The sequence below is a fragment of the Peromyscus eremicus genome, chromosome 13 (assembly GCF_949786415.1).
Source record: "Peromyscus eremicus chromosome 13, PerEre_H2_v1, whole genome shotgun sequence".
NCBI classification, from domain to species: domain Eukaryota; kingdom Metazoa; phylum Chordata; class Mammalia; order Rodentia; family Cricetidae; genus Peromyscus; species Peromyscus eremicus.
The window spans coordinates 34,375,570-34,400,318 of record NC_081429.1 but is presented as its reverse complement, the minus strand read 5'-3'; the positions used below and the strand labels follow the sequence as shown (position 1 = coordinate 34,400,318).

Sequence of the window (24,749 nt, the reverse complement as noted above, 5' to 3'; positions counted from 1 at the left end):
TTACTCCTGGTTCATGTGAACCACAGCTTCTAGCGTGGTGTACCCGGCGGCTGTGAAGTTATCCTTATACCGGTCCATTTTGATGGCCTGCAGCCAGTCGCCCACTGATACTACAGCCGAGAATTCAGGGGAACTGGGGTCCAACAGGGCTGTGTTTGGTCTGAAAGTGGAGTGAGAATACAGAAACAGAAAGAAATCAGAGTGCATAGGACAGACCAGGGAAACCAAGGGCCAAACGAAGAGGTTTAAGGGGAATAACTGTCATTCAAAATAAACATGTGCTTTTTTGTTGTTTTTTTTTCTTTTCATTTTTTTCTTCTCGGCGTTCATTTTAGGTGGACTGCTCTGAACATGGAATCTCATAGCAGGTCTCTGACCATCCCAACTCAGTAGAGAATGGGGGAGCCCTTGTGACTCAAACCTGTGTAGTCTTTGGAGAAAGAATCCACTTTCCATCAGGACTACAAATACCACAAACATTAGTTCAGCAACTGTGGAAACCTCAGTGAGGCACGAGGGAGGAAAATTGAGAGCTTGATGGAATCAGGGAGAGCACTGAGAGTTCAAATCCAGCATGCTCTCAGTGAGATGTGCAGACAGGCTCAGTGCATTCCCACCAACCGGGGACAGCAGGAATTAATCCACTCTTTAATCAACCCATGTCTGACCAAAAGAGAGAATGACATTTTGATTGCTCTTTGATTGGATTGGGGTAGGTGCTCCTCAGATTCATCTGTCAATAGTCATTCCAGTAAAGTCACAGTTCTTCTTATTAACTTAGTTACTAATTTATTCATACTCAAGCCAGGTGTTTACTATCAGATCCACAGTCAATGCTGACTGGTCTCAGGCATTTTGCCTTTCCTAATGATAGAGATACACAAAGAATCTCTCATCCATGAAAGTTTATAGGAGACTTACAGTCATCTTCAGAATACTTAAGAACCACAGGCTAGACCTTCAGGGAGGCATTTCATGACACCTCTACTGTAATTTCCTACATAGAAATGCAGCTTTCTTAAACTTCTCTTTGCCCTCAAAACCTAGAAAAGTCTATGTCTGATTTTAATATTTTAGACTGACACTATGATTGTGCACCAACATTTAAGTCAATATAATGTCCTCGATTGGGGGGGGGGGGAGGATCTCATAAAAAAACAGAAGGAAGTTGTTGTAATGCCTAGATTTTCTTTTTTATACAGAATGAATCCAATCCTTGAAAAGTTTTCATTTATACCTAAATTATTTTGATTTGCATTATTTCTTTTTCACATAATTATTTTAGCTAAAACTCCTTTTACACCAATCAATTTTGTGTTCAAATAACTTGCCTTTCTGACCTTCCTTTTGTATCTATTATTTCAGTTGTCTGGTTTTTCTGAGTAAAATCCAGCATCTGTTTACAATAAAAATAACGAAGGTCGAATTCTCCTAATTTTGAGTGAATTACATTACCACGTAGAATTTTATGTTTGCCGTTAAGTGTGGGATGTGGAGCTATGGCATTTGTTGTCAAACAAAGACCCATCACTTGTGTTTCCCCATAACTTCAGGCTAGGCTCATGGCAGGGCTCTAAGCACATGAAAGATCAGCCTAACCTCAGGGTGAAAATGTTTTCACTCGGTGTCAGTTGGTCCCAAAGGTCATTGCCAAACTTGCCTAATTTGGTGCTAAATTATGTCCCATGTTCTATTATATTCCATTATCAGCAATAGTGGTAAGTATCAAGAAAACGTTCAGAACTGAGAAAAGTACATGCTGTAACTCAATTGGCTCTAGGCTTTGGTGTAAGGCAGACATTACGTGGTCTTGGGCTATTAGTGGCTGAGGAGCTTTTAAGATCTATCTAAATGCTACGAGAAGTACAAAACACTAAAGGTACAAATACTTGGCCTTAAACAAGTATCTCTCCCTTCCAAACAACACAGTTGAAGATGAACAAGGTCAAGGAGGTTCACTCTGGGAGTTGAAGAAACTGACTTAGACCTGGAAAGGAGGCTTGGGAGCCATGTTAACCTAAGAATGGCGGGGGTGGGGTGGGGGGTGGGGGTGGGGGGGTGGGGGGTGAGATCCCTCACATGGCAAAAAATGTCTTTCCTTCAATTAGTAAAGTTACACACGCCCTCAGCTTAAGCAAGATGTTAATTTTAGCCATATTTAACGTTATTATTTTAAGAGCTTGATGATCACCCTTTTTTTTTGTCCCGTGGCCAGTGGGAGGCATTTAGAAGCACAGAGAATAGAAGGTTCCTCTGCTATCTGCTCTAGGGTCCCTTTTTCTTGTATTGTGATAGGATATGTATTCCTTCCTTTCCAGAATGTTAAGGCTGTTTTGAGGAGAACTTCAAAGGGTCTGCAGAAGCTGGAAGGCCTCAGACATACTAACATGGAAGGGATGTTCTATTTTTAAGGTCACAATAAAAGAGACATCTTTAAAGAGCTCAGATTGGGAGCTGACTGGGTACCTCACCTGAGGCAGGCCTGAGTCTAACCGACAAGCCTTTCTACCTCGATCTATACCAGATGAGTCTGGTGTCTACTGGGTGTCCTGAACCCGTTGACAGTAAAGCTCTTTCCCTCAAGGAAACTTCCTGGTGAACAGTGGCCTTGGGACCTTTACAGTTTTCATAGACCTCCTGGCTATGGAGCCATCAGGCTGCAGAGTTTGGAAGCAGCCTGTGACTTTGCGAAGGCAGGAATTTGGATGCTCTGCACTCGCCTGCCGCATAGGATGGAGCCCCTCATATATCACTGTTAGTTAGCGAGGCAAACCTGGAACTCTCTGGCCCTGTCCTCTTCAAGCTGTTGGGGTTGCGGATGAGTTTGTCCAACATGTTGACGATCTGCCCAAACTTCGGCCTGTCGCTTCTCTCTTTCTGCCAGCAGTCCAGCATCAACTGATGGAGGGCAATGGGGCAGTCCATGGGTGGGGGGAGCCGGTAGCCTTCCTCGATGGCTTTAATCACCTAGACAAGACAACAGGAGGATGTGGTGAGCTGCCAGCAGCTTAAGCTCGGGCACAGCTCCAACCCCTTCACAGAAGCCAAAGCTAGGTACTGCCGGCAACGAGACGGGGGAGAAAGCCAGCTGTTAAATGGAACGCGATGCCAATCTGCAACTTGAACTAAAGATGCATTGATATTCCAAAGTGGTTAGGACCCAATTAGATCACAGCATGGTGACAGAGCTCTGGTGACGGGCCCTCCCAACATCACAGAGTTCTGTCTGCACTCTGCCATTCAGCATCAGCACACCCACACACTCCAGGAAAAGCCACCCAGTGCCACGGGCGTTCTTTAGGAAGTAATTCCAAATTGGAATGCCCTGGGCATCACTTTGGCCCCTGTGTCCCCTCATTTAGTAGCTACTATGTATACCAGCATCAGTGCCCACTTCCAGATACCCAGCCGTTTTCCCTTTAGGAGATCTACACCCTTAGACATCAACTTGGTCTCTGTCTTGGCCACAGTCTGAAGCTGAATAACTATTCAGGGGAGGGTTTCTCTGTGTAGCCCTGACTGTCCTGGAGCTTACCATGTAAGCTCCATGTACCAGGCTGGCTTCAAACTCCAAGATCCACCTGCTTCTGCCTCCTGAGTGCTGGGACTAAAGGTGTGTGTCACCACCACACAGCTAATACATTCATATTTTAAGGGGGATCCTTACACATAACATAAATGAAAGTTTCAATGGTAGGTGCCTATTGCTTTAGGGCTCAAGGCCATCTGGAGTGGTTTGTCTACCTGCTTAATTAAAGCAATCACTCAACTTCATGTTAATTTAGCCCTTCTAATGTGTCCTCACAGACAGCACATTCACATGAGTTCTCTGTCTTTTAGTGTTTTTCTCTGTCCCTTTTATTTTTTTTAGGGACAGGATCTAACAATAGAGTTCAGTTGGCTAGCCTCCCATTCCCCATCCTCCTGCTTCAGCCACCATGCTTGGCTCAATCTCTCTGACTTTCCCTTAAATCCCCTTCCCATTGGGATGGGAAACCCATAGGGGTGATTTGGCAGACTTGTGCAAAACTCAAGAGGGGAACTGCTTCATACTGTTTCTTACTCATAAGCCTTGTTCATGAGGAGCTTCAGATATTGGAAGCACTTTTACTTGTATGATACTTGGAGTCTTCTAGTTGCTGTTTTTGCTTTGCCCCTACCCAAATGATTGCTGCCCAGATGACAGAGTGCCACCGCCATCTCAAAATCACATTGGATTTATCCCACCAGGGGCCATTGACTGCTGAGAAACTGGCCGGCAGCAGAAAACAGTCAATGAGTGGATCTGGACTCTAGGCTCAGATTGGACTGCTATCTTTTTAACCAGAACACTGTTTCAATCTAACAGTCATCTTTTGATGGAGGACCACCTCCCAAGTGTGTTTCAATATCTTATTGTATCAGAATTATCTGCCTTTCCTTCTAAGTTAGATGACTCTGCCTTGGGTACCTTCATTGTATTTAATTGTGACAAGCACCTTCATTGTATTTAATTGTGACAAGCATATTAGGTCAGTCTGAACCTTTTATTCCTTTTATCTTCCAAGTACATGGTATTGACTTTGGAGTTGATGGAAGCATTCTCCATTGATGAGAATATAAACAGCGCTGGGCTGGTGCTGGGAGACCCCAAAGTGATGGATACTCTCTCCAAGACTCCCTACCCATGACCAGCTGGGAAGATAGCTTTCAGGTTAAATAAAGCATGTTTTTCAGCTCACTACTGAGTCTTTTGGATGGGAGAGCAAAAGGTAATTTTTTTTAATTACTAACTTTGATGTATTTTCCCTAGTATCATCATTCCACTTACCATATGCCCAATTATATCACTTACATTTATTTCCTGATGATTCCCATTGCTCCCCAAATCCAGACAGACATACATATACGGATGACATATCAGTATTATTTGTGAGCCAGAAGTGGCCTCAAAGTCACCCAAATAAAATGTATAGAACAATCAAACTGCTTTGAAGAAGTACAGAAACTGTCAAAATGATCCAGTGTGAGAACAGGTAGGGCAGGAATTCTGTTCTTTTAGTGGACACTCATTTAGCTGAGACTCTCAACTCAAATAAAGGGAGCTTAATGCCAAATAACTCACTATGTGAGTTCGTGCATGCTGTGCTCAGCAGGTTCCCTCTGCCTCTCTGAGGGACTGACTCCAAACATTACTGCAAGAGAATACTTAAGATATCTACAAGCCATAGTCACTTCAAACAATGAACTACATACACAGCACTCGCCTCCGATCTTTTCCCATCTTGTAATTGCCTATCACTCATGCTAGCTGTTATCTTTCATCCTGTCCACCGAGAATCTTCTCTCATAATGGTGCAATGTCTGTGCTATCATTCTGCTTTAAACTGGCTAGGCACACTAAGGACACCCCCCCACACACACACACACTTGGATGTGAATACATGGCTTCCCCATTGCTCTTAGGAACCTGCATTCTGTGTGGGTGTATCTGGGTCTTTAACTGTCAGGCTTTTGTAATTTTCTGTTGAGTTAGGTGGATGAGGCAGATAGATGGGCAGACAACATTCCACATCAAAACCAAGTTTTAAAAGGAGAGCATTCTGAAATGTCGCTTGAAGTGCTCAGCTAGCTCAGAGCGTGACACTTCTAAGTATCATTTTAATTGATAAACCAAATAGTATATTGTAAAGACTCTTCTATAATGTTCTACCATGAGTAAATACTAGAAAAGTTTTGAAAGGTTTGGGGGTGGGGGGTCACTTCACTTCTAGTCCCCCAAATTTTTCCAGAATTAACTAAAACGTGTTCTAGGAAATCCCTCATCTGGGACTTACTGTGTTTTGCATTTGTTTTTTTCCTTCCTCACTGGAGATGTCTGTAATTAAATTCTATTAGCCTGGAATCTTATTAGTGTCATTATTGAATGTGTCTCTGAAATTGCATGCATCGCAGATACTCCCTCACGAACGAGTCCAGATGGTACGTTTAAAGGGATGTGCATAATTTACAAAGGGTCATTTAGTGAAGCTTTATTTAAGAGTCCTTGAGGGCTAAGGTCTAATTACAACGATACCAGCTTTAAAATATTCACTAGATTTTGTTCAACAAAACTTTTGTGGCAATTCCACCACACGTGAAATTTGTTGCCTTGAAATCTTTGCATTCTTTATCTATAAATCCACGGATGTCTTTCTTCCCCTACACTACACCGTGGAAACAATTTAATTTTGGTCTTGAAATCAAGTCATTGTTGGTTATAATGTGGAATGAGGTTACTAGGCATATTTATTTGTATTAAGAATGTCAACTTTAATGTCATCATTTCAAACCCAATGCTTACTCAATCATAAGGTAATATAGAACTGCCTGAATCTCGGGGTAAAAACTCACATCTTGATTGGACATATCCCAGTACGGTCTCTCTCCATACGACATCACTTCCCACATAACGATTCCGTAGCTCCAGACATCACTGGCTGATGTAAATTTCCGATAGGCAATCGCTTCTGGTGCAGTCCACCGGATAGGAATCTTGCCGCCCTGTGAAGATTCCAGCTATCTGTTATTTCCCCGTGTCCCCACTGATGTGCCAGCCATGTTTGTTTCTGAGGGTGGTGACTCACTGACAAGCGAAGACAACAGCATTCCTGAGGTCCTTTCAGTAATAACAGGCTTGTTTAAGTAAAGTCTTCCAGGTTGAGGCAGTTCTCATGTGTGTTCGTTAACCACGGGGAAGGGAAGGAGTAATCTGTCTAATTATTCTCGGAGTGCTGCTTAGGGCAATGTTACAGAAAGGAAATCTCGGGTTTTACATAAATACATATGTTATTTGGGGCATATCAAAGGAGATGGGGCTTATATTTATTTTGCCTTCTTCCTGCACTCTCTCATCCAGCCTTGTCAAGGCAGTGCTTAACACTACCTCAGAAACAATGAACAAAGGGAGCCAAATTTGGACATTTCTCCCCACCTCGCTGTCTTCCTAGTCTTCTGTAGCATGACAAACGTACTCAATATATACAAAAGGTAATGGGCCCTTGGGAAAAGTCAGTATTTTTTCCACGAAGGAAAGACTATGACTTAGTTAAATTATTTAAAATTTAAAACAATTACAAAAATATTAAATTAACAAACTATCACCCAGAAAAAGATGAAATGTTTTCCAAAAACAAAATAAAACTACACTAAAAACTCTCAAATGTTTCTTGATTACCCTTAGGTGTGAAAAAAAAAAATACTTTTAGTTGAGTTTCAAATTTCCGAAGGTTCTACATGGAGAAAAGAACTTGAATTTAGATCCATGCACACACAGTTCCAGCAACCATCATTTAAGACTGCCACAGCTTTATTAGAGCTGACTCATCAGGATGAAAAAATTGCCTGAGTTACTTTCCTGCTCTGGGGTTCACTGTGAGAACCCCATGCACTGTGTTCATCCACCTTATCTACAGATGGACACACATGCTTTCCTTAAACATTTTCCTAAGGGATCTATTTATATACATGGATTCTTCCAGAAGCCTCTATAACTTTGCTTTTCTTCCAATACTAAAAACAACAATAAAAGGTCTCCTGGGCTCACCAAAGATATTCTCGGGACTCAGAAGAGGATCTGCACAAGTACCAGAATTCTTTGAGGACTGTGTGTTTATTCCTTTAGAATGTTAGATTCTGATCATGAGGCTAAGAGAGCAGACATTCTGAGCCCACCCTGAGCACTTCTCACTGTGTCCTAATCCCTGCTTATCTATCAGTACTAAACTGAAAGCCATTAGATATTGGGAAATGCCCTATAAATTCTGTACATACATTCCCACACTCAACTAGACAACAAGTAGAAATATTGCTTTGGCTTATACAGAGCAAAGAATTTTGCCCCTTGAAGAACCAAATAGCAAAGCTCAGATAAGACAAGGAGTACAGAAGGAAGAAAAAAAATTCAGAAATGAAGAGAACTTTAGCATTACATGGATATATATTTGGGATACAGCATATATATATATATATATGCATACATGCACAATAAGTCATCCAACCTTCTGATTTCCATAATAATGTATCATTTGTTGAGTCAATTGCCCTTGATAGTAGCTTCTGATCTGGCTCAATGTGACATCCTCACATTGTTCGTGAATACTTTGCCCAAGAAAATTTAGAAGAAAGAGAATTCATTTTGCTTGTAATTTGAGACTCTACAAAATGGATACCTGTTAAGAGTGGGCTTCAGATCCTCTTTTTATAAAGGCATGGTTGAAAAAGGAATGCAGAAATATGGAGAGGGCCTGAAGAATGAGTTAACTTGAAGGAAAAAAAATTAGAAAGAGTTCCAGCATCAAGATGACAGTCTCATCAGAGTGGATGCTATGCCAGAGGTAGGTGGCCAACGGTCCTTACCCTGGTAGTATAGGCTGCTTCGGGATCATCCTCAAGCACCCTGGACATGCCAAAATCAGACACCTTGCAGACCAAGTTGCTGTTGACCAGGATGTTCCTAGCAGCCAGGTCTCGGTGCACATAGCTCATATCAGATAAATACTTCATCCCAGACCCAATGCCACGGAGCATGCCCACCAGCTGAATGACTGTAAATCGGCCATCATTCTTCTGCATAGGAAGAGAGAGGGAACAAGCCCATTAGCATTAGGCCAAATCAATTATCACCAAGCATTTATTACCGGCTTCTTTTTGAATATCTGTATCCGGCATGCAATGAAACTCGGCATTATTTCCGGGCCCTTCTGAGCAAAGTCACTAATTCACGAAGAGAGCTGGGTTGGCTTCCTGTGATAGATGGATATTGTCCAAGTTTAATGAATCTATGGCTCACAGAGCTCCACGGTGTGAGAATAAATCAAATACTACCCTCATTGCCCATGGATTATTCAATAGCCTTAAGAATCACATCGTATTCCATTTCTCCTCTTCTTGAACCCTATTGAAAAAATTCCACAAATGCAACCGAACAGAATGTATACAAGGAATCTGTTAGTTACTGGATACTAGTATTTCCTTGGTTCAATAGAAAGTAGACACGTACCCTGAGGAATGCATCCAAGGAGCCGTTCTCCATGTACTCCGTTATGATCATTACTGGTTTACCTAGAGTTTCCAAAAGAAAAACAAAAGCCCTTGATGAGCCGTGCAGTTAATGAGATAAAAATGGGCTGTGCAAAATTTTACTGCCAAGACACCTGTCTTGTGCGATCTAATTTAATTAAAACAATCCAAGCTTATGCCTCAGCTGTGGGAAGCTAGGAATGAAATATTCAAAGGACAAGTAGGCTTAAATTCCATCTGGAAGGTTAACCCTTCGGATAGCTTGTTGACAGGGTCCTTAACGAAAGTGGCCTCTAGTACCCAGGGATCACATGAATGGATAATTGCTCTCTTAAACAACAGATGAAAATGATAAATGGGCAGGCCTGTTGAAATGTGTGTGTGTGTGTGTGTGTGTGTGTGTGTGTGTGTGTGTGTGTGTGTGTGGTGTGAGAGAGAAAATGAATCTTTTGAATAATCCATTGATTTTTATCCCCAGAAGAGCAGCTTGTGTCATGCTAAATAAAGTCTGTGGACAGAGAAAGTTTCCTCTTTATTTAGAGAAACTCAGGTTTCATAGGGATGTAGTTACACTGAATACTTCATTATTCAAACGCACAGCCTGAAGCACACACCATATAGAACTCTACCCATCTCTTGCTCCTGTCCAGGACTCTTGTCCTTTCTCATCTCACTCATCTGTTCTATTTGCTTCCTTTTACAACTTATCTTAACAAATAAACAAATCGTTTTTGTAAAGTTGGTTTTGATCTTTGGGTTTTGGGTTTTTTTTCCTAGAGAAGGAATGAACAGGTAGGTGATCAGGTAGGGAGGTTGGGAGGATCTAGAAGGAGTTGGGGGAGGAGAAAAAAATATGATCAAAATACATTTTTTTTAAATTTTAATAAGATTATTTTATAAGTAAAATCTCCAAATCATTTCATCTGAGACAGGAGCTTGAATTCAGGAAAACAGTTGGAAGGTTTATGGAAACTTGGGAATCAACCTTCTTGTTTTGCTTTAGTTCTCCGGGGGACCTGAGAAGATAACCTTCCTTTAATTTCTTAGTCATGGGCAACGAACTCAGATTTGAAAATTTTTTCTACGGGGCACTGTTGGGGTGGGGGTGGGGTGTGTGTGGGGGGTGTCCAGCAAATGCAGTAACCCTGTTATTTTTTTCCTCTAAGAAAATGTGGGGCAGAACAGAGCAAAAGATCTCCTTTGATGAAAGTAAAACCTGAGCTGATGACAATATTTACCTTTATTGTTCTTGCTGACTGAACTTAGTGATTTAGTCAGAAAACTAGGCTGGGATATCTCACTGTTGAAAAAGCACTCCTTATTCTACACAGTATGCTCTCAACCTGACGATGTAATTGGAGGAGGGGAGGGAATGCCCTCACTTCGGAGGCAGGACTTTTGAATTTTTCATTCCTAAAAAGTCCAATTTATTCTGTTGGCTGTGTGTGTGTGTGTGTGTGTGTGTGTGTGTGTGTGTGTGTACATGTTTACTGTCATGTCTAAGGCATATTTCTGAGGCAAGCTCTTTAAACCAGAGAATGACCCCATGCATACTTCAGTGAGGAATGAAAATCAGAACCGAGGTGTAGACAGAAAGACCCTAAGAATGCTTCTGGTCTTGTTGAAAAGGGTCTTCAGAGCGACTTTCTCGCCTTGCTCAGCTCTGTGGGAGATGGCGAGGTCTCTGTACATTTGTCCTCTACAAGTCCTTGGCCACAACAAAATCACCTGTGTGAGTTTTAATCACCCTGCCTCAATCTAAAGATACTTTGTCAACTAATGAGGAAAAGTCAGCTCTCCTGGCCAAGCATTAACACCTAATTCCATTTCACTAGTTCCCCTGGAGCTCTCTCCAGAGAGGATCCAAGAGGAAGGAGCAGGGAGAATTTATGATCCTCCTCCCCTCGGTCTAGATAGCTTCTCTGGGAACTGGTTGATTTTGAAACCACACTCTGATTGGGCCGTTCACCCTCACCGCTCCCTAGTTTGACTCTGCTCGCCACCTTCTCAAGTTTTCTGTATTCCCTTGTCTGTTTATTAAAAGTATCCATTTGTCGGCATCTTGAAGAGCTCTCCACAGAAGGGCTTCTAAACTGAGCAGTGGTGGGCTCCGGGATGGAGATGGTTGCTTCCATACAACAGGCAGGGATGGGGGGGCGGGACGTAGCAGAAAGGGAGGGGACCCCAACAACTTCTCTGGTGGAAATTTTTAAATCATTCTAATTCAGCGACAACTGCATTATGCAAATGAACCCAGTCGTTTGTAACAGTTACAGCTGTAATAGCTCTGGGTTTTTAAAGGCGCGGTGGGACTTTAACACAAAGATCCTCTGTTTCTTCTCTCTTCAGCAGAGGTGCTATGAAAATCACTGTCTGCGGCAGGAAAAACACCCGAGTTGTTGAACAGAGCCCCCTTTCTAGAAAAGGGACCTGCAGAAGTATTTAAAGGGAATGTTATCTTTTAATTAAAGTCGTGAGGGGCTTGGGCAGCTTCGAAGGCCATAGGCAACAGAAAAAATATCCTGTCTGTAAAAAACAATCTTAAAAAGCAAATAGAACTATTCTATGCTAATTATAGCCTTCACCTGAGGTAGGAAATTATACGTCCTCAGCCTCAAATTTCTTTTTTTGAAGAATTCTCAATGTGAGGAATGATGTACTCCTTCAGACACAATAACACCCGTTAACACTTAAAGAGGTGTATGTGTTTAATTTGCCACTGTGCAACCCACTCTAAATATTTTATTTTCTCCCCAAATAACCTTGCAAAGCAAGTTTTATTTATCTCCGTTTTTATAGACGAGACCAGTGAAACAAAAGACTGGCCAAGCCACCAAAGCCACCACCAGCTTCTGATAGAGGTGTGAGCAAATGCTCTTATCATTGGGCCAGTTATTCCCAACATGGATCCTGAACACATGGTACTGGTATCACCTTTACCTCGTCCTTTAGGAATGAAAGCCTAGATGGTTCTCCCCTAACCCTTACCCTCCACCCCTCCGCACCCTCCACCACCCCCCACCCCTTACCCATTCAAACTTCTTTAGAAGAGGCCCAAGAAGCTGCCCTAAAAACTATAAGAAAACACTTAATTCTGTTTATTTATTTAGGGTCATGGGATGCGGGCATGTATGGCCCAGGGAACTTGTCCTAAAGTCAGAGGACAATCTTCAGGAGTTAAGCTCTCTCCTCCCAGCCATGTGGGTTCCTGAGATTGAACTCAGGCCACAAGGCTTGGCAGCAAGCACATTTACATGCTTCTGAACCAACCATCTTGCTAGCCCCTAAAAATCGTTACTAGAAGACTCTGATGTTGGCTTAAATTTGAGGTGCTTGCCTTTATCTATCTCTCTCTCTCTCTCTCTCTCTCTCTCTCTCTCTCTCTCTCTCTCTCTCTCTCTATCTATCTATCTATCTATCTAACGTAACCTTCTGGTTTCTTCTTCCCAAAGACTGTGTACCTTGTGGCTTGCTACAACTGTGTCCATTTTCCCACTTACCCCACTCGAGCCCCCTCCCCTCCCTGTTTCTCACTCACTGAAGCAGCCATCCTGACACTTGCCACTTGTTGACTGACAAGCTTTTAAGACCTCTTAAATCAAACAAGAGACATCTTGGCCCCAGTGAAGACAGAGCCCCAGGCTTACAAGATCCTTGACTCGTGCTAACTGTAGTTAGGTACTGGGGCTCCTGGAGCAGAGCCACCTTAAACACACACTGCTTTGGTGCTCTCTCCATGTGGCGCTTTAAAAGCTCGTCTTAGCCAGCTGTACAGATGCACACAGGGTTCCCTTCACAAAACGCATCTGCTGAGCTGTGTCGTATTTTAACTGAAGCGTGGTTCACGAGCTCAGTGAATGCTAATGGGCTAAAAAAGGAAGGGTCAAACCAGGTGTTACTGTAAATAGGTGCTGAATGGTAACAGCCATAAATCAGGCAGAGCAGACAAGCGAATCCCCAGATATAATAAAGATTCCCAAGTTTCGCTCCCTGCATCTGGAACCCAAGCTTCCAATCCAAGGTGTGGCGAGCTTTTGTTTTGCTTTATATAAAATTCATTTCGTTTACCATCTGCTTGTGCCTACCCTGTGACGATCAGTTTGGTCTAGCAAAGATTTGAAAGATGGGATGGCGTACCCAAAACTCTGCGATATTAATTTCCCCCAAATCTCACACAAGCTGCCTTGGAGACAGGGCATCAGCTGCAGTCATAGACCTATTTAGAGCTGACTGAAAGATTAATGACTGGTCCTGCACTGCGCTGATTTCCTCCTATTAGTAATCAGTGGGCCTGTTCCATCTGTCATTTCCCTAGAAAGAAAATGTGTATTTAATTTCCCTGTAACTTTCAACTTAGCTTTGTAGAGGGGGATGACCCACGTACATTTGGTGACAACGCCTTCCAGGTGGATTATGTTTGGGTGGTCAAACTGTCCCATGATGCTGGCCTCGCTCAGGAAGTCCCGCCTCTGCTTGTCAGTATAACCAGCTTTCAGAGTCTTGATGGCCACACAGATCTCTCTCTTGCCTGGCACTTTGAGACGCCCACTGCACACTTCTCCAAACTCACCTGTGGGAGAAGATGCACCAGAAATGCATTCAAGATGAAATAACTTGCATTGTATCAGGCACTTCGCTAGTGAACCCCAATGATAATTTCATTTAGTCCCCCCTCACACAAAGCTTTGTAGTGGGCACTATTCTCAGGGACTTCGTTTTATTATAGGAAACTCAAGCTTAGGGTAAATAAACCTCACCAAAGTCTTGCAGCTAGCAAGAATTAGAACATTCTGGATTCAGCCAGTCTAGCTACAGATCTTATGTGCTCATTTATTTTACCCCCCCTCACACAAAGCTTTGTAGTGGGCACTATTCTCAGGGACTTCGTTTTATTATAGGAAACTCAAGCTTAGGGTAAATAAACCTCACCAAAGTCTTGCAGCTAGCAAGAATTAGAACATTCTGGATTCAGCCAGTCTAGCTACAGATCTTATGTGCTCATTTATTTTACCCCCATGCTTATTTTCCTGCAAATAAGTACAAATTTGCACCAGAGTTTCTTACAGAACATCTCATTCATACTCTGAATGGGGAAATCTCAGCGCACAATATTTACATATAGACGTATGCACAACACACTTACACATGTGAATGTAATGGTGTAATTTACATTTTAATTTACATACCTATTTAACATTCACAAAGGGAGCTGACTTATTGAACTCAGACACTTACCGACTCCTATGACTTTTTCAATTTTAATGCAGGATGCATCGATTTCTTTGGCAAATTCTCGAACTGCCTGGTTGGGGTCTTCGTAGGTAAAGGGATCCACATAAGTTCTAACACCTAAGTAATGAACAAGGGAATAAGGTGACTGGACATCTCCCAGGAAACTTGAATAAACATAAAGGGTCGAGTTCTATTAAAAAAAAAAAAAAAAAAACAAAACAAAACAACAACAAAAAACCCAACCCTTCACATTGGAAAAGTTGGGTTAGCTACATGGTCGTTGACATATGAAAATGTTTAAATTCTTGCTCTGGTTTTCATTAGTGGGTAAACAAAGAATTTGCTAGCTGCTTAAGACACTGCAGCTCTACTGACTTCCTGGAATGTCCTCACACTTGAAGGATAAGAGTTTAAAAACAACGCATCCCTGGAGGAAAAAGAGGATCCCTTATCAGGAAATTTGGAATGAGTTGGCTGGATACTTTCTCCCAGCCAGTGGCTCCTAGCTCCGTTGTCCTAGCCCTCATCTCAAATACTCTCCCTTATCAAGGACAATAGGCACTTTCACGTTCCACAGGCCCTGTCTATAGGGTGTCGCATTTCCCCCATATCTAGACCAAATAAATACATGACCAATAACGAACAGACTTGTGTTAAGCCTAGATTAATGTACACGGGAGGAATACTGGCCACCAGTTGATTTGAGAAGAAGGCCTCTACATTGGACCTCTGCTTGCATTCTGTTTGGGAGAGAAGGTAATGCTGTAGTCTAGCTGAATGTGTGAATACTTGCAGTACAATTCACCCATCACACTCACAAACAAGTTGAGAATATGAGCTCTGCGGCAGCTGGTGACATGCATTACTAACAGCTTTCTACTGGCATTGGCATTGGGCACAGGAGTATGTAAATACCAGTTGATCAAATCTCCTTGATCATCAGACTTGTCCGTCTTTTTCCTTCTCTCTTCCTTAGTCATAATGAATAACTGAATAGGTTGGAGCTTTTATTTTTTTCACATGACACTATCTTGTCATCTCAGAAAGTACCATACAAATTACTGCTGCGTCATCTGGCTTCTTTTAAGTGTTTTCAACTACTTAACTCAATTCCTTTGAATTTGCTCCTTTGAGCCTGTCTGTAACATCAACATCTAGAATCCCCTTACACAGTTTTGATGGCTGTCATCCCAGCATCACATACTGCCATTACGTAACCTCTTACTCTTTTATCATTCCCACACCCCAATTTTTTGCTTATGAAAATAATGACCTAGCTGGGCGGTGGTAGCTCACACCTTTGATCCCAGCACTCAGGAGGCAGAGGCAGGACGATGTCTTTGAGTTCAAGGCCAGCCTGGTCTACAGAGCTAGTTCCAGGACAGACAAGGCTACACAGAGAAACTCTGTCTTGAAAAACAAACAACAACAACAAAATAATGACCCATTACATCTTGCCGCCCAGCTACAGAAATGAGCCAGCTAGAGGAATACTTTTCCAGAGCAGAGGATATGATAAGCAGACGCTTAAGAACTTCCTGCCTTTAACCTCACTTTACATAGTTGAATCACCAATTGCACCTTGACTTCCTTGAAGAATCTTATTTGGATAAGGAATATATTATATAAATATTAATAGGCACATTAACCAACATCTCTAAGTTAGACGACACAAAGCATGCTCTACAGAAAAATGACATTACTTTTGGAACCGATTTTATACCTTGATTCAAATGTTTCTCTTCATCGGCTTCTTGTTTCGCTTTGCTGTACTTACTCCGTCTATTAAAAATTAAAAAAAAAGAAAATGATTTCCAACACAAAACCTTTAACGAAACAGCTGTAAGCAAATTCTTCCCGACCACAACAGAAGTCGCGTGGATAGTCAGTGCACACTTCACACAAAGGAAAACTGAGGCTTGGAAGAGGCCATGTAAGAAAGAATAATGTCATCTCGTGTTGAGTCAGAGTTAGAAGCTTGAGCCACCAGAGTCCAGACCACCTGATTGGCTATTTTTTCCATATAACCCTATTATATATTTACTCATTATTTATCCATTTATAGCCTCTCTGTGTGTGTGTGTGTGTGCGCGTGCGCGCACGCTGGAGAACTGTGCAAGCATGGGTGGGTGGGTGGTCAAAGAACAACACTGAAGAGTTGATTCCTACATTCCACCTTCCCGTGGCTTGTGGCTTTTAGCGATTGAACTCAAGTTAAACTGCCTTTTCACTCTGAGACATCTTGCTGGCCCTGCATACATATTATTCTTAATTAAAGCTAGTTTCATCAGTGAAATGGCAATAATGTTTAGTGTGTGACAGGTAATGAACAACACATCCTGTTGCTATAATCATGATAGTATCGTAACACCTCATTATCACATTAGGTTTCAGAGGTTGGGGATTTAGCTCAGTGGTAGAGCTCCTACCTACCAAGAGCAAGGGCTTAGGTTAGGTCCTCATCTGGAGGTTAGGGGGAGGACACACACACACACACGCACACGCACTATATATATATATATATATATATATATATATATATATATATATATATAAAAGCATAATATACCTAAGTTACAAATTAAATTCTAGGAAGTAAATATTTGCTTTATACTTAACTACATTCCAATAGATTTTGTAGACCACTAGGTCTGTATAATTCTCTTCTAATAAGAGGTACCTGGTGTCTCAAAGTTTTGCATGCTGCCTGCCCATGTACTGTTGGGGTAAGATTTGTTGTTGTTGTTTTTATAAAGCTTTAATAAAGTGAAAAATCAACTCAAGACCTGAAAACTAAAAATGTTAAATATATAAACATGTACACACACACACAAAAATATATATATACATATATAATCTTGTGCCTATGTGTGTGGTTCTAGGAATGGAACCCAGGGCCTTTTGCATATGCTAGGCCAGCATTCTACACTGGACTACATTCTTGGCCCTTAAATATATATTATGGTGAATGAGGAGAAGTTACATCACCTAAAATAATTAGCAAATCAACTCATTTGATTAATACAGATCTCTTCACTTTGGGAGACTAAAACCAAATTACAGAATAAAACATGTTGATGTATGACTCTATCATAACATAACATTTACAATGAAATTAAATCATTGTGCTCTGAGTTTCAAAGGTAGGGTAAGACTCACGAAGGAAGGCCATGGTGTTTGCATTCCTATCAGCGTGAGACATCTGCAACCCCTCAACTTTGAACAGGTAGAGAGGCAGGATAACCTCACAGAAGAGAAAACAGCAGAGAAACTAAAGGAGCCAAGCAGAACATCGGGCTGCAGGCAGCCCACCTCTGGCAGCACAGCCCTGGGCACATGTGCAAAGTTTCCTCCCACAGCCTCTCTCGTTTGTCAGCTCCGCGGGCACCAGCTCAGCAATCAGACCCTCAGAGCCCACAGATGTTCCTCTACGTGGATAATGCCCTCGCAAATAATAATACCTTGTGCTCTTACATTGCACTTAACTTTTCAAAGTAGTCTCATTACATACATTATCTCCTCCCCTGACTGTTTGCAAAGCACAAGCCAGCTTAACAAAACAGAGACCCCAGTTACCACAGTTAACTGCAAAGTGCATATTTCAGGACCAAATAACAGCCTGTGTTTTCCTTTGCAGTTCGCTTTTCAAAGGGCCTTCAAAGGATCTATTATTTAATTGCTTGTTCACAACAACCCTATGAAAGGAATCAGGTGGAAACCACATGTTCAGCTCCATTGTACAGATGAGGACTCAGAACCAGGGGCATCAAGTGAATCTCACTCACTTTCCCTCCTGGCAAGTACAGGATTTGATGGGTGCCGTGAGTCAACCCAGACCCACACAGTGCCTCTCCTAGAGAAGATGACTGTTACAAGATAAATGACGAGACTTAATAGTACATTCAAAAGTATTGATTGCTTGCTTGTGTGTGTGTGTGTGTGTGTGTGTGTGTGTATGCATGCACATGTTAGTGTGGATGCCAGACTACAACATTGGGTATTGTTCCTCAGACACTGTCCACTTTTTGGCTCTTCCTATGGCCTGGGGCTTACTAGTTATCCGCCTTGTCCCTGTTTTCTCAAACTGATTACCAGTGTACATACTAACTACTATGCTGGCTTTATTTTGGTACAGTTTGGGTACTAGGAATTGAATGAGGGTCCTTGTCCTTACAATGTAAGCAACTGGCTGGCTGAGCTCTCTCTCCAGCCCTAACAGTGCATAGTGTATCAGTCAATCCACCAATCAGATTCAACTGCTCCGGGAAAGCAATGGGTTCAAAGAAACCAACAGATTCAACGCTGTGAATAGAAAGAACGTTCTATGAAGTATGGAGTCCCCTCTACCCCGCCCCCTCCCCTGTCCTTTGCCCCCTTTTAAAGTTAACCGAAAGGTGTTAGGTCGGAGACTACAGGAACAATATTTTAGGTCAGAAAAAGTCCCCAGGGTGCGATAGGCTGTCTTATCAGAACTCTAAAAGCCTTATCTGCAATCACAAGACTATCTTTTAAACCATTTTAGAATTCCAATGGTGAAATTAAGGGGAAAAAAAATACATAGAACAAGAAAGCTTTAGTAACGGCCCTCCTTTATTTATCTTTCTGGAGGCCCAGTGCAGAAAGTGGTGCGTGCTAGAAAAGCATTCTACCATTGAGTCATACCCTTGAGCTCTTGGCATTCATTGGAAATTGTAGAGTTGGTTTAAAAAAAAAACAATGGATACCTACAACAGAAACCAGTGGCCTCAAGCAAGCCTGAAGCACGGCTGTTTTCACATCAAGCACATTCATTAAAAATGGACAAAGCCAGAGGAAATACAAAATGGCAGAGGTCATTAATGGTAAGGCTGACCCTCCCATCCTTTCCTCAGACTTGCCAACACAGAAGAATTAAATGAGCGTCAAAGGTGCACATTTAAGGATCTTTTTAATGTGGAGTGTTATTTGGAGTAGAGGACCCTACAAGGGTACAGGGGACATTGAGAAAGAAACACGAGGATTACTGTTCAAAGGCTAATTGCAGCCTATTAGTGCTCTAATAATACCTTGAAAACAAAAATGCCTGAGTCCTGCTCTACCTCCGTCACCTCTGACCCTTTCCCCCTGGCTCAGAGTGGGACAATGTGACTCATTATTATCCCAGGAAAGAAAGACCACTGAAGCTTACTTTGGGTGAGCCCTCCTGAGGAGCTCAGTCTAAATTGACATCCCAGACAGATCACCTGAATGGCAGAAGCAAGGCTTTGTGGGAGATTTCCTAATTACAAAGATGTGGGCAAGGTGATTAGCAAGGGGAAGTAGTGGAGTGGTTTCTTAGAATGGTCCAGAAGGAAACATGGAACCTTGCCACAGAAGGCGTCCTGGCAAAGGGCCCCACGCTGCAGGTGAAACTTTTAGAGTGAATGCAAGCCTCCCTGCTGACCCAGGGACTGACTAATAAGGGCATTAACCATCACCAGAGGGAACAGCAGGAAACCGCCCAGCCGATGGACGTCTCTTCCTGGCACCTTGAGTACTCAATAAAACAAATAAGAGGACAGGAGTGTGGCAGGGGCCTCCCATAAACCTCGCTTTTATCAAAATACCCACTTTCCCCATCAAGTGGACAGATTTGATGGATGGGGTTCACGGTTCCAAAGTTAATTAGTAAAAGGTAAGTAATTTATTCACTAAAGTGCAGATTAAAGAAGAAGCAGTAATGAGGCGCACGGCTCCTGGAGAGACCCCTTCCAGAGATTCATAGCCAGCATCCTTCTTCCCCTTCCTCAAGCTGCCACTGTTCCCACATCAAAAGACGCCTGAACGCTCCTCCCAAGCAGCATTTTGATGGAGCTGGAACTGAACCCGTGTGATTGCATGCAAGCTGCTTAGAAATGTTCCCCTGGGAATCATTTGCCTGCTAATTGTGTGCATGTACATGACGTCATCAGAGCCTATTTGGGCAAACACTTAAGTGTACTCATTTCTACGGGGGCATAACGTTCCAGAGAAGATTATGAGGGCTCAAAGAAAGGTAGACACAGGTAGAGTCAAAGTAGACACTGTTGACCTCGGGTAGAAGATAAACTAACTCAACTTGTTTCATGCATTTAATGTCACTTATTCGAAGATCACAGGTTGATTTACAGGACCTGAGAAACATATCTAAATCTTTCCATGGAAGCTAAATTGCTTTCTTTAAAATCAATTTGGTGCTTTGTAATCTGGTGAAAGGGCCATTTTATAATTCTTACAGGAATGGAAACCCAATAGCACTGGCCATCAGTATTAGGGCACCCTGAGTTATGCTGTCCCTTAACCAAAGAGTCTTTTAAGAAAACCCAAGAACTCTTCTCATACTTTAGTCATTTTCTTAATACCATTTCACATGTTTGAACAATAAAATACTATTGAGGGCCAGCATGATGACGCAGTGGGCAAAGGCACTTGCTACCAAGCCTGTAGACGTGACTTTGATCCTTGGGACTTGTATGGTAGAAGAACAGAATCAATTCTTGCAAGTTATCCTTTGACCTGTGTGCGTATGCTGTGGCACACATGTGTGTGCACACACACACACATTCATGCTAAATGAATAAATAATTACCATAGAAGAAGAGTAGTCTAAAACAACCAGTTTGGTTGATTTTGAAGGTAAATTGATAAAATCATTGATATCACAGGGGAAGGGTTGTCAAAGAAATTCTATATAGAACCCATTGTTAGTCTGGGAGGTTCTGGGTTTCAAACAGCATTTAATGATACAACTATTAACAGCCCTTTGAAAGGGAAGTTTAAAAAGCAGTAAAGAAAGTGGTTAAACTAAAAGCCATAAGTATACAAACATGTAAATGGAGAAATGGTGCTTTGCTCTTAAGAGAATGTATGAGTATAGTTTGGGATAAAAGCTCTCAAGACAGTATCCCGGTGTCGAGTTTACAGTAAAGCAAGACAGTTAGGTGCTCTGGAAAACAGATACCCTCCTGAAATGATAACTAAGCACAGATTTACAATGCTGTAAAATGTAAATTAGAGGCTGTCCAGACAGCTTACTGGGTAAAAGCATCTACAGCCAAGCCTAAAGGCCTGAGTTCGATCCCCAGAACCGATATGGTAGAAGAAAACAGACCCCCTCAAGCTGTCCTCTCACCTCCACACATAAACATAGACAATATAGAAAATGTAAAAAAAAAAAAAAATTAAGAGTAAATTAATTTATTTACTTGAAATTATGTGGGTTGTAAAAACATATCTCAGTCAACACACTTAGCACGGCAGGACAGCATTTAATGTTGATTGCGTGTTGAATACTTAAATAAAATCTATAAATCGAGTAATTTCATTCCTTGACAGAAATTCCTAAATGCTTACACATTCAAGTTGGGAAAGAAAGGAAGGAAGGGAGGGAGGGAGGAAGGAAGGGAGGAAGGAAGAAAGGAAGGAAGGAAGGAAATAACCTTCTGATAGACTCTGGGGCTGATCCTGCTTACCTCAAGTTCAGGCTTCTCATCATAAATTAAATGAATACAATAAAATAAATAAACATTACCACTATTTGAAAATCTAGCAACACGCCACCTGTGAGCCTGAGGCGGTTTCCCCTTAAATAACAAATTAGCAACAAACAGATTTTCTCCCGGTGACGACATCAGAAGCTCTCAAACTTTCATTTCCATCTACATCTTTAGAGATCTCACAGTCACATGCCCACAGCACAGCCCCTGTGGGATTCAGCTCAGCTCACAGGGGCTCTGTTTCACTGTAGACACAGGCTAGCCCACACCCCTCAATCCTCCTGCCTCAGCTTCCCCAGCGCTGGATCACACCATGCCTGGTTCCTAGAATGATCCTTTCCAACACCAACATTCTGGGGCTTTCAGAAGCCAGAGGCGGTAACAGGCAAAGGACTTGGGCAGGATGATGCTCGGTCTGAGACTTTCTCACACTGCTGGCCAAGGCTACTTCGGGGTACCATGGGCTACCTGTCATGTGTCCTCTAACTAAAACCCTGGGCCTGGCGCCTTTGTCTGCAGTCCCTGTCTCTTCTCTGCTCACCTGTTGTTTGTCCTATTTTAACACATGTAGTTGTCCCAGATAACAGAGCAGACAGCCTGCATGGGGAGAAGAATTAGCTGAGTGAGCATCCTCCACGGAAGGCCTGTCAACTACCTGGCTCCAGGCAGCCCTTCCCCTGACAGCTTTATGGCTGGCACTAAGGAAGAATCAATATGAGGGCAAGGGGCTGACATTTCATTTTCTAAAATGTGATCCATTGAGGACCAATCACCGAGCAGTGTTTATCAGCCTTGGGAAGTGACATTTTTTTTTTTTTTTAAACGGGGAGGAAGGGGCAGAAATCATCATTGAGTAACTGGACAGGCTCAGTTCTCTAAGGGGGGATGGCCTCATAATTGGAAATCCCATGCAGCCCATGGCCACTCTTCTCTTATATAATAAAGTGATCAATAAAAGCACAAAGGAAATTAAGTCCTCAGACTTGAGGATGCTGTTTTCCACAGCCTCAACTTTGAATAATCCTGTCTCCCTGCATTATAATGTCATGGTTTTTCTTTCTTGTCATCAAAGCTGATGTTTGAAGCTGAATATCCAAAGAGAATGACTTATCTCTAATTGTTTAGTCTGATGGCTGCATGTGGGGACAATTGAAACAAAAAAAAAAACTGTGAAAGAAAAGAAGAAAGAAAGAAAGAAAGAAAGAAAGAAAGAAAGAAAGAAAGAAAGGAAGGAAGGAAGGAAGGAAGGAAGGAAGGAAGGAAGGAAAAGAAAATGAAAGGAAATCTCCAGAAGAGCTGGACCACAACTGCAAAATGTCCTCAGTCAATGCACAGGACGAGTTCACTTGCCAAGTGTTTGGAATACTCATGCATCTCTAAGCATCACAGAGTGGCTGGACTTCAGGCTACTTTTTTGAGGTAGAGGTCATTCTTGTCATTCATTCATTTTTCCCCTAGTTTTGTACTTCCTGTGTTTGTTGAAACACTGAAATATGCACTAATGCAAACAGATACTCATGTAATCTCCATGTTCTCCCATGCAAATGGAGGAGTTTGGGATAATGCATCACTCCCTACACACCACATAACGCATGTTACACATGGCACATGTTCACAAGCAAATCTCATGGCAGCAAATACAGAAAAGTCTTGATTGCCTTTCAATTTTTTTATTTCTTGGAGACATAACTCACCACTCTAGTCAAATACACCTACTTACAGACTTGGTCAAAAGGAATGAAGCCATTGACACACAAAGACACCAGACAGAGCACAACATTGGTCCATGTTGTGTTATTATTAGAGGGAACAAATGGATCTCTTGTGTACTGGGGTATTCTGGAAAGCAAGGGTGCGATCATGATATTAGGAAACGCATGTGACTAGTGGGCCTCTCGGGCAAACTCTCACGTGTGTGCATCACCCTAACGTTGTTCCAAAGACTGTACAACCAAGCCATCAGTACTTCCCTTTCCCTTTCGAGTATCAAGGTACCCCTTAACTGCACATGGGATAAAGATGCCGCCCAATCAGATTCTGAAAACGTTGATGGCATTTTCCAAGGGATGAGGAGGCACAGTGCTCATTCATACTCCCTACCATTCTTGTTAACCAATCATATGCTGACGCGTCTACTACGTTGCTGTGGTACCTAATGTGTCTATCACAGTTTCTTGCCAACAATCAACCCTTGGAGGCAGGCAATAAATAGCCACTGCTATCATATAAAAGAAACCAAATACAGCTGTCAAATGCCAATGCTCAATGTTGGGGCGCAGAGTCCAGGCTTACTAGAGAGATAAACCTAACACCTCACAGCTCAATGCATCTAGAAACCTCCCATTGGCTTCCTGGAATCAGTTGACATTTTCCAAGCCTCTCCATGGAGAAGGCTGACACCCAGAACAGGAGGGATGTGGGATGATCAAAGCGAAGGGAAGAACCCAGCATGCAAAAGCCTTTGGCTTTGTGTGGAGAAGACAAGAGGCTCCTGAGAAAACTGAGAAGGAGGAGGACACGTTCCTGTCCTTACCTACGACTGATGACGAAAGCCGCAATGAGAATGACCACAAGCACCACACTGCCAGAGACGGACACCAGCAGGACAGTGGAGTTGGCTCCATCTCCAATGATCCGGGAAGGCACTGGAATGACAATCACATGGGGGTCACATAGCGGGTGGTCCTAAGAGAAGGAACTTGTTAGCACATTCAACTTCCTGAAGCTATCCATGCAACAGCATCTACGAAGCAAACACCTCTGGAAGCCCCCACTCCCCCATCCCTACTTTTTAAAAAGTAGAGTCCTTTGTGAAAAAGACATTTGGAAAGTTTAAGAGGGACATGTTCTACTTCCACACATAGCTATTAAAACTCAACCTATTAGAGTTGGGCTCAAAGCCACCCTCTTTATAGCCTTCCGGATAAAACCAAGGATGTCGGTGTTCTTTAAAGTTATCTCAACTTTCCTATCCGTCTTCTTCAT

At 42.3% G+C, this 24,749-nt stretch overlaps 1 protein-coding gene across 1 annotated transcript; it reads right to left on the bottom strand.

Moving 5' to 3' along the window:
- Epha4 (EPH receptor A4) lies at positions 1–24,749 on the bottom strand. The gene is made up of 10 exons (XM_059278795.1): positions 24,644–24,749; positions 24,298–24,409; positions 15,995–16,053; positions 14,275–14,388; positions 13,424–13,609; positions 9,020–9,081; positions 8,377–8,586; positions 6,373–6,522; positions 2,774–2,967; positions 1–160 (listed from the first exon to the last, which is right to left on the bottom strand). Exons 1-10 carry the CDS (start codon positions 24,747–24,749, stop codon positions 1–3), a joined length of 1,353 nt encoding a protein of 450 aa, XP_059134778.1.

What these genes read in the sequence shown, in the direction of transcription:
- Epha4 (XM_059278795.1), bottom strand. Translation starts at nt 24,749, where the DNA reads ATGAAGAAGACGGATAGGAAAGTTGAGATAACTTTAAAGAACACCGAC. An exon ending in TGAAAAAGTCATAGGAGTCG is followed by an intron (nt 13,610 to 14,274) that starts GTAAGTGTCTGA and finishes CTTCTCCCACAG; the next exon opens with GTGAGTTTGGAGAAGTGTGC. An exon ending in GGAAGGCGTTGTCACCAAAT is followed by an intron (nt 9,082 to 13,423) that starts GTACGTGGGTCA and finishes TGGAAACTCTAG; the next exon opens with GTAAACCAGTAATGATCATA.